This window comes from Hyaena hyaena, unplaced genomic scaffold, assembly GCF_003009895.1.
Source record: "Hyaena hyaena isolate Hyena2069 unplaced genomic scaffold, ASM300989v1 scaffold_106, whole genome shotgun sequence".
Lineage (NCBI taxonomy): Eukaryota > Metazoa > Chordata > Mammalia > Carnivora > Hyaenidae > Hyaena > Hyaena hyaena.
The window spans coordinates 1231272-1240979 of NW_024080738.1; the positions used below are offsets into that span (position 1 = coordinate 1231272).

The 9708-nt window shown below is 45.7% G+C and overlaps 1 protein-coding gene across 2 annotated transcripts in view; it reads left to right on the top strand.

Moving 5' to 3' along the window:
• The window catches only part of WDFY2 (WD repeat and FYVE domain containing 2), a 169469-nt gene extending 161901 nt beyond the window's left edge, over positions 1-7568 (top strand). For both annotated transcript variants that reach the window (XM_039236090.1, XM_039236091.1), the window contains exons 9-12: positions 2484-2585; positions 3403-3533; positions 6208-6316; positions 7115-7568. In XM_039236090.1, coding sequence (XP_039092021.1) covers positions 2484-2585; positions 3403-3533; positions 6208-6316; positions 7115-7144 — 372 coding nt within the window. In that variant the 3' untranslated portion in view covers positions 7145-7568. The remainder of the gene's footprint in view (positions 1-2483; positions 2586-3402; positions 3534-6207; positions 6317-7114) is intronic.
• The last annotated feature ends 2140 nt before the right edge of the window (positions 7569-9708 follow it).

The following is a 9708-nucleotide window of genomic DNA, read 5'->3' on the forward strand; positions in this document are numbered from 1 at the left end:
TGATGGGCTGTCCTTTGAGTCATCTTGCTTAAGTTATGCCCTTTGACATGCAGCCGTAGGGGCACTTGGTACTTGGCTGACTGTTTTGAATCGTCTTCTTTGAGTGATAGTTCCAGCCATTTTTGCAAGGGCCATCTTTTATACATATAAATCCCCTGAGCTGTGTCCGCGGAGCTACTTCTGGGTCATGGCAAGTGCTGTTGGCAAGGTGCTTAACTCAGGAGGCTGGAGACAGTTAGGAAGCAGTCCCTGTGCTGGCAGAATTTCTGGAAGAAAAGACATGTGGGTCTTTTCTGTTATTAAGTGGTATGAAGGATTCGATTATAGTTGCCGTACGATAGAACGTTAGTGCCGGGTATTTAGGAAGGGGTGTGACCGCTGTTGGCTAACTTTCACAGCAGAGAGCTTGTGGAAGGACATGGCGCTGATAGCTTGATGGGGCCTGGATGTGCTCCGACCAGGACAGGAGACACCACAAGTAAAGACAAGGTGACGAGAGAAGTCACACCCTATGCTTGTAAGCAGTAGAAGCAGTCACAGGTGATGGTGTGGCAGCGAGGTGGCATTGGGGGAGCAGATGGAAGACTGAGTGGCTGGGTGCGCATCGAGTTGACATCTCACAGGCTAAACCTGCGCTAGTGAGATCCATTTTTTTAAAAATCGTTACCATTTTTTAGAAGTGTATATAATGCATGTTCTTTGCAGAAAAATTACAGAATGCTCATTAACAAAAAGAAAAGATGTCAACCACCCCAGAAATATCACTGTAACATGTTGGCAAAAGTCCTTCCTTACAGTTTTCTCTGCAAATACACGTGTACAAGCATTTTGGGGGGTAGTAGGGTGGGAACATAGTACACATGCTGATTTTTTTCCCTTTTCCTGATCCTTAACCCCCCATTTCCCCCTCATAGACACCCACTATGATGCATTTGATGTATGTCCTAAACCTGTATGCTTCCTTATAAAAGATGGGTAGTGCGTGTGTGTGACTTTTTTGTAAATTTCCCTGCATGATAAGTGTTTTGAAAAATCACAACATACATAAATCTTTTAGGGATGAAATGTTTTTGCCTGAAAACTTTGTATTATTTTGTTAAATCTTTCTTTAAACTAATTAGAGCATGAAACTTACAAAGCAAATCAAGGCTTTACTTCTTAATAACTCTTTGGTCTTGATAAAGTAAATAGACCAGGAATTGGAACTCCTAAAATGTCACCTTTTTACCTTTCTTTTTTGAGACAATGTGTATAGTTTTAGGTTCATTGCTGCTTGGAGGTGTGAGAATAGGCTAAACCCCAAAATCTGTCCTGTAGGTCTTCTTTGGAAGAGGATTACATCAACAGAAAAGAGCCTTTCCGAACCTTGGCTCTGCTACTGTCCGTTGAATCTCATAGAGGGAGGGGGCGGGCTATTGTTTGTCATATTTCTCACACTTGTTTGATCTCAGGCTTCTTCTATATGGGAAGTGTCCTGTGAGTCTCATTGGAGTTTCCTGGAATTCACTTTTTTATATTTAATTTTTCTTTTATTTAATATTTATTTCTGAGAGATTGAGGGAGACAGAGCATGAGCAGGGGAGGGGCAGAGGGAGAGGGAGACGCAGAATAGGAAGCAGGCTCCAGGCTCTGGAGTTGGATATATTTTTCCAGGTTCCTTGGGTTCAGTGATATGTGGAAAGAGATCAGTCTCTCTGCCAAATGATGAAATGTATAGAGTTGAAGATGGAACAGTAGAAACTGATGTAGAATCATCATTTGCATAATCCGTAAAGATTTGCTAAGGACTAACTTTAAGCTTAACACACCTTTTAAACCTATTTGACATAGTTTTGAGTACTCGTCATGGGGTTGGGAAATAGTGAACAGAGGCAGAATAGTATGTGGTCCATGAGGCAGAGAGCAAAGCGTCACCCTTGCCGTGGGTGGACGGTGGACAGGCAGCTTCCCTGAGTACCCACTGAGGCCAGGTTGTATCCTTCCGACACAGGTGGCTGTGTCTGTGTGTCATGGGCAGTCACACAGAATTATATGCAGCCAGAGCAAATATAATTGTATACGATCCGAGAATATGCGATGAAATCAACACAGCTGTCAGGACTCCGTGATGTGGCCCCAGCCAGGGGAGTGTGCCTGACACGCCCCCCCCCCATGCCATTCCACTCTCATGGTACTCTGCCTCGCCTTCTCAGCCCTTGGCACCTCCTTGTACTTAAATAACTGACATTAATAATATTTTCTTGTGTTGTCTTCCCTGATAAATTATAAGCCCGATGATGACACAGATTCTTTTTATTCACCACTCCATCCGCTGGGCTCGACGCACATTAGGCATTCGGTGAATCTTTTTCCAGTGACTCACTGAGCAGTCACACCTCTGTTTTTACAAACACGTCTTGATTCTGTAACTTTCATCAGCGTCAATGGTTCCATTGTCCTCACTGCTTCTCACTGTGTCCTGTTGTTGTGCTTTATTTCACAAGACCCCTGAGTGGTTGGACAGCGACTCCTGCCAAAAATGTGATCAGCCTTTCTTCTGGAACTTCAAGCAAATGTGGGACAGTAAGAAAATTGGCCTCCGACAGGTGGGTGGTACAGATCCCTCATCAGAATGTAATAGAGTGGAAATGACTTCACCTGTAATCTTAGAAGAACCAGCACCCCGGGCAGGAGTTGTGGTGGGGGTCAGTTCTAACGTGACTGCACGTTAATTTATTTCCTTATCTCCTCCAGCCCATTCCTTCTGGATTCAGTTTCTGGAGTGCCTTGTTCCAAGGGGTTAAGGGATATGGTTTTAGAATTCCAGTGGCATTTACCGAAATACACCTTAAAATTAGAGGGGTCATGCTTAGCTCATAGTTTTCATAGCTCATAGGTTTCATATCATACCATGAAATTATATAAGTGGTATTTATTTCTTTCTTAATAATCTCCCTTTCTCTCCTGCCATCTTAGTGTTAGTCATTTAGATCTACTCATAATAATGCAGCATTTTCAGTCTGATTCCTGGTTGGGTTTGGACCTCCCCGAGGAAATCAGGGTTCGTCCCCTAGCCGGAGCATGGCCACAGTGTAGGCAGTAGACTGAAGTGGGTTTCGTTCATGTTCTCCTTCGTCCGTGATCTGTGGGGTTCATACTAATGATATCTGGCAAGGACCAAGAATGGGCAAAGGGGGGCCGTGGTAGGGGTGGGGGAAGGGGGGTGTGGCGGCACAAGCAGGTATCTCTCCAACAGCTCTCCATTTGAATAAAGAGCCCGCAAAGAGAACATACCTGGTGTGTCCTTCAGCTTCGTGGGGCACTCTTGCTGAGCATCCTCACCTGGACACTGCTGACCACGCCTGAAGCTGGCGAGGCCGAGGAGTGGGAGCGGCAGCAAGAGTGTGCTCTCTCTCCCTCCAGCACCACTGCCGCAAGTGTGGGAAGGCCGTCTGCGACAAGTGCAGCTCCAAGCGCTCCTCCATCCCCCTGATGGGCTTCGAGTTTGAAGTGAGGGTCTGTGACAGCTGCCACGAGGCCATCACCGATGAAGAGTGAGTTCCGGCAGCGTGCAGGGTTTCCAGGGCTAAGGAGAGAAGGTGATCTGGGAAGCTGCCCACGCCACCTCGGCCATGACCAGCAGTGTCCTAGCTCCTGCCGGTCTAGAATATAGACCGTGGCGGGGCGCCTGGGTGGCTCAGTTAGCTAAGTGTCTGATTCTTGGTTTTGGCTCAGGTCATGATGTGACGGTTCATCGGACTGAGCCCAAATCAGGCTTGCACTCCCAGCACGAAGCCTCCTTGGGATTCTCTCTCCCTCTCTCTCTCATGCTTTCCCTCACCCTCTCTGTAAATAAATAAATAAACTTTAAAAAGTGTATAGAATATAGACAATGGCAAGTGGACAAAGCCCTCCTTTCTGCCAAGAGATATGTGTTCTCTTACAAGACAGGAAAAGAGAGTCCACATAAAGAATTCACGTCTTCCGTGCTTTTCTCCACCCCAAGGACACGTGCACTGCAAACAGATGTTCTTCCAGCAAACTCTTCTATTGTTTATTTCCTTGAGAGGAGCTCAGGAGTCCAGGAGCCCAAGCTTCACTTTCCAGCCCAAGCTGGTATCTTTATAGGAGCTGAGTCAGCCCATAGGCTCCAGAGGCTGCGTCTTCTCCAGAAGCACTAAGTCACTCTACCTAAGAGCCCCGGACTACCGGCTGTCCAGCTACTCAGTCTTGCTTGCTGGTCTTGCCCCATAACCTAGGACCTTAGGTTCCTGCACGTCAGCATTAGGGGGATGGGGGGTGGGTGTGGAGGGGCACATCTGTGTTACCTCTTCAATGCCACTACTTACAACGTGCCCCAGAAGGAAACAGTGTGTGACGGCAGGCTCTCCTGGAAAACTTACTTGCCCGATTCTCCCCACCTACTCCCACACCTTGTCTATAGTAGAATCGTTTTAAGTCCAAGATGGATATCTTGAAAGTGGCACGTATATAGAAACGCATTTAAAATGCACCAGAGGGGGCTCCTGGGTGGCTCAGTCGGTTAAGCGTCCGACTTGGGCTCAGGTCATAATCTCGCGGTCTGTGGGTTCGAGCCCCGCATCAGGCTCTGTGCTGATAGCTCAGAGCCTGGAGCCTGTTTCAGATTCTGTGTCTCCGTCTCTCTCTGCCCCTCCCCAGCTCATGCTCTGTCTCTCTCTGTCTCAAAAATAAAATAAAACGTTTAAAAAAAATTTTTTTTTAAATGCACTGGAGGAAATCAGCATTTAAAGGAAATTCTTGGCAATTAATAAACCAAAGTGTTCTCTTACAGATGACCCTAATTTATGTGTCTTTTTCCTTCTTACTTATCCATATCAAAGATAAACTAAGATGCCCTTGCATCAATAAGCATGTATGTTCGTTGATTATTTTCCACCCATCATATGTGATGGAATTAACGAGTTCTTTTCATTAAATTAGAGAGCTGCAAGAGACTTCAGAGATCTTCTAAATTAATTCTTCTTTTTATAGATAAAGACACAGACCCAGAGAGCCTAGGCAACGGCACGTTGACCCTAAATCTTGAATTCTAGATATATTTTAAAGTGACAGTCTTAAAATACTCAAGATCTGTGCTGCACACTTAGCCACAGGTTACGGCCATCTTCAGAGAGCCCGCTGCAGAGTGGGGCCCCTTGAAACATGAGGAGAGGACAGCCGTCTCCTTCCGTGTCCCTCCTTCCCCTTCTTCCCCATGTCACTGCCTGTCCTGCCTCTTCTGCATTGCCTCTAGGCCACTGAGGCAGTTGACAAGCCTTCGTAACTGGAAAAAAAAAAAACACAGATGAAAAAATACAAAACAAATAATGATGTTTGTTGATAGGCTGTTTTACTTGTCGAAGTGTTAGAACACCATAGAAAACCGAAACCTGCAGTTACACCAGGAGAACGAGGGAAGAGATTAGGCAGCCCTTCAGCTGGATGGTAATAGTATCTGAGGCTTCGAAACAGTATGCCTTCTGCTGTCAATAGGCACAGGTACCCACAAGTCTTTCTGAGACTTAGCAAAAGCACCGAGGCGTTTGTTTTAAGATTTGTCAAAAGCGTCAGTAGAGAGTTTCATAGGCTATATCAGAGCAACAAGTAATCCTTAAGACTTTGGGAAGTGTCATCATCACCTTCCCATCTTGGAGAAGATAAGAATCCTTTCACCTTAAGAACAAAAATCATTAACAGATTCCTGGGGAATAATGGTAGGTCTAAAGAGTAGTTTTAAAGTGAGTCTTGGGCGCCTGGCTGGTTCAGTCAGTAGAGCATGTAACTCTTGACCTCGAAGTTGTGAGTTGGGGCCCCACGTTGGTTAGAGACATTACTTAAAAGTAAGTAATCTTTTTAACAAATTAAAAAATTGGGCCGCCTGGGTGGCTCAGTCAGTTGAGCATCCATCTTCGGCTCAGGTCATGATCCCATGGTCCTTGAGTACAAGCCCTGCATCCGTCTCTGTGCTGACAGCTCAGAGCCTGGAGCCTGCTTGGGATTCTGTGTCTCCCTCTCTCTCTGCCCCTCCCCCACTCATACTCTATGTGTATGTCTCTCTCAAAAATAAATAAACATCTAAAAAATTAAAAATAATATAAAGCAGTCTTAGCCATTTGGCTGCAAATTAGAGTTTAATGACACCTTAGATCTCTTTCATTCTTGTGTCACGACTTTTCACTCTCGGAAACTTAACTCTGCTCCTTTCAGACGTGCACCCACGGCTACCTTCCATGACAGTAAACATAACATTGTGCATGTGCATTTTGATGCAACCAGAGGATGGTTACTGACTTCTGGAACTGACAAGGTTATTAAGGTAGGATGCTATCGTATTTTAGAAGCTTTCCATCTTGGGCCCCGTGTAAACATACCGGAGCCCCAAGACTGTGTGAGGTCTGCTCACAAGGTTACTCTCAGCGGTGAGCATTTTTGAGAACCCATTATGTACAAGGCCCCACACCAGGACACGGCTGCACACACCAAAGCCAGACGTGGTCTTGGCTGCAGGGAACGGGCAAGTCTATTAGGGACTTACTCTGTCTTTTTGACGGTTAATAATAGGTCATGTGTTCAGCAGCCAAAAGAGTGATCCAGGCAAGCATTACCTTAGACGGAGACGGGGCTGCTGGAGGTGGCTTCTGGAAGGCGGTGGGGTTTAGTGGAGCCTCGAAGGAAAGGAAGGATTCCAATAAGCCAACAAGGAATAAACAAGATCTTTTCCCCATGAGATCAGTTAATCTAGAAGCATTCCTCCAGGGCACTCTGAGGACTGTGCTGGACGGCATAGATGTGGTCCTACCCGCAGAGGCCCAGGACAGGAGGGGCCACAGCTGAGACGCGACCTGACTAACACATGTCCATTCCCTCGCCCCTTACATGAATCTGATCTGCCTTATTCTCCACTGGCTGGCTTACAATTCCCCACAGCCATGGTTTTGAAGTTTATATTAAACATTTTCGTGGCAAAATACTAGTCAGTAGATTAAGACATGTTAGTATAGCTGGTAGTTGCTTGTCCCATTAAAACGTTCACTTGCATTTGCTGAGAAAGACTGTTGATCCTTAACACAGCTGAATTTTTAGTTCATCAGATGTTTTCTTTTCCTTCTCACAGTTGTGGGATATGACCCCGGTCGTGTCTTGATGATACTGCAGGCATCAGAAAGATCGTATTTACTCAAGAAACGGTTGTTCTAATCCACATCATTACTGGAGCTGCAAGCAGACGTGTGAGAGTTCGAGAGACACCGCAGAGCCGGGCTGAGCTGACGCGGCAGCGACGCACACAGGGGTGAGCTCACCAGTGAACACCGGCGAGGGGACCGTTCAACGTGTGTTCATACGATATAAGAGAAGATATTTTTTTAACAAATGGTTTATACGGTCTGGCTGTGCTACAGTGTTTTGAGCATACTGAAAAGTCTGTGTGGGGTGTTTAATTTTTCTGTTTTTCAACACTTCATTTTAGTTGTTGCTTTGCGTGTCGGAGAAGCGACGGCGGCATCTGTTCAGGGTATTCTCGGTCATTATAAAGTCGTTTCTGTGTTTTCTTCACTTCGGCACGTTAATTATGTGGTCAGCAGCTTTTTCTTCTGTGTTACCTTCCCTCGGCTTCGTCTGCACTTTGCCAGTGTATGTGTTTATATTTACACTCTTTCTTCTCAGTGTTTCTCCTTGCACAGAAATCCTCTTTGACAGAGAGAGCTGGGAAACCACTCATGTGGGTTTTCCAACCGGCTTCTTGAATTACCTAAAGAGTCATGCCTTTGGCCGTCTAACCCATTCATGTTCTGACTGAGTAGACCTGACCATGTGCTTCTGCCTCCGTTTCTCTGTCTTGCCCAGGTTACAAATACGCTGTGAGAAAGCTGCTCCCAACCACTGTCCCCACAGAGGTGGATGATTGTAACTCAAGAGCTTCAACTCTTAGTGCCTGGGTCATTTCTAATTCAGCTGGAGCCATCTGAGCCTTTTCTGTTTAGCTTTATTTACATAGCTCTTTCTCACTCACAGTATCTGAAACAAACACAACATAACAAAACAAAACCATGACCTTCAAAAAAAAAAAGTGTCTGTAAGATGTGTTTCTCCGTGCGACATCACCTCTGGATTTGAATGTGTTCATTATTACATAGAGATTGTATCCTGTTCTACTCCTCACCATCTGTATTCTCTTCCCCTTTAAAAACTAGATATTTAAAGATTTTTATCTTAATGTATTTTAGAACACTGTGCACTCTTTAGTACTAAAACTGTGTGATCTGCAACGTAAAAGGTACCAAGCCCTACAGCTCATACTGTGTTGCAGTTGCAAATGTTTAAAAAAAAAAAAAAAAAAAAGTGGGTGGGGAATTTAGAAAATGAACCTGAAGAACTCTCATTTGAAGGGAATCCAAACAAACGTGATGAAGTGAAATACTCTTAGGTGTAGTGATTCAACTCAGGCTATTGAAGTCCTTTTAAGGAATTTTATTCCCACCTGTAAAGATAGCCTGTGTCAGCAGCAGGCACGCGCGGTGAGCCTGCCCTGTTATGTGCACTTTACATGTACCCCCTCATTCACCCTCACTGGCAGGGTGGCCGGGGATCACTAAGTCTCTTCAGATCACCCGGTTAAATCAAGCCTTGCCGACAAACAGGCCAATGACTTGCCCTTCACTCTCCCAGCCCTCCACATTATCTTGTTCATTCCTGATTTGACAGTCTCTTGGTGGTAGTATTTGAATTGCTCCCAGGTTTCAATCTCTCTCTCTTTTTTTTTTTTTTTTGGAAACCCATCTAAACCTCAACGATTATTCATTACTTTTCTTTCCGACCGGGAAAAGTACTACTAGCCATAGTACTGGCTCCCATATTCCCATTCTCTGAAGACCCCTGACACTGACCCACGTATCCCCCACCCAGAGGAGGGGGCTTCCTAGAGAGGCTCCGCTGCTGCAGCGCTGGGACACAGGACCAGCGGGTGTGACCGGTGCAGCCATAGTAATGGCGGCCATCATGTGAGACATCAGACCAGATCAGCTCACGTGCCCATACTCTAAAGGTTGTGCGTGCGCGGGCACACACACACCCGGCTGCAGTTACCACCTGTCACATCACTGTCCCCTTCCACACGACCCTTGCTTGCCATCAGTTGCCTGTTATAACTAATCTGAGTCTTTTCTGCATGATTGTGAGAGAGCTTGAAAAAGGGAATTAAATTTAAAATATTCAAATATCTATATTATAGCTTACTACTAGAACTTGGAGCCATTTACTAAGTTGTACATAATAGAGAACCATGTGTTGGAAATGAGTAATAGAAATGAATCTCTCTGTTTTCCCTTCCTGGATTTGGAGTGTGGCCCGTATGTGGAGAGGGAGAAGTGTTAGGCAAGCAGTAGATCAGTGCCCAGCAAGCCTGACGTGGATCCGAGTTAGGTCTAGATGAGCTCAGGCCCCACTGGGGAAGCTGACTGTCCCTGTTGGGTCACGAGTGTACACTGTGGTTGCTCTGGTCCATAACCCTGCACTTCACCACAGACCCCTCCCTCCCAGCATGGTGGTACCCCAGCCCTCAGAGCCACTAGGAGGCTGAAACCACTTGACACCTCATTGATGATGAGAGTCAGAATCAAAAACCACAGATATATCACGGTATCCACTGCTTTGCCTTTGCCTGTTCCTTATCTGTGTGGGTGCTTGAATTTGGTGAGAAGTGCTTAGCAA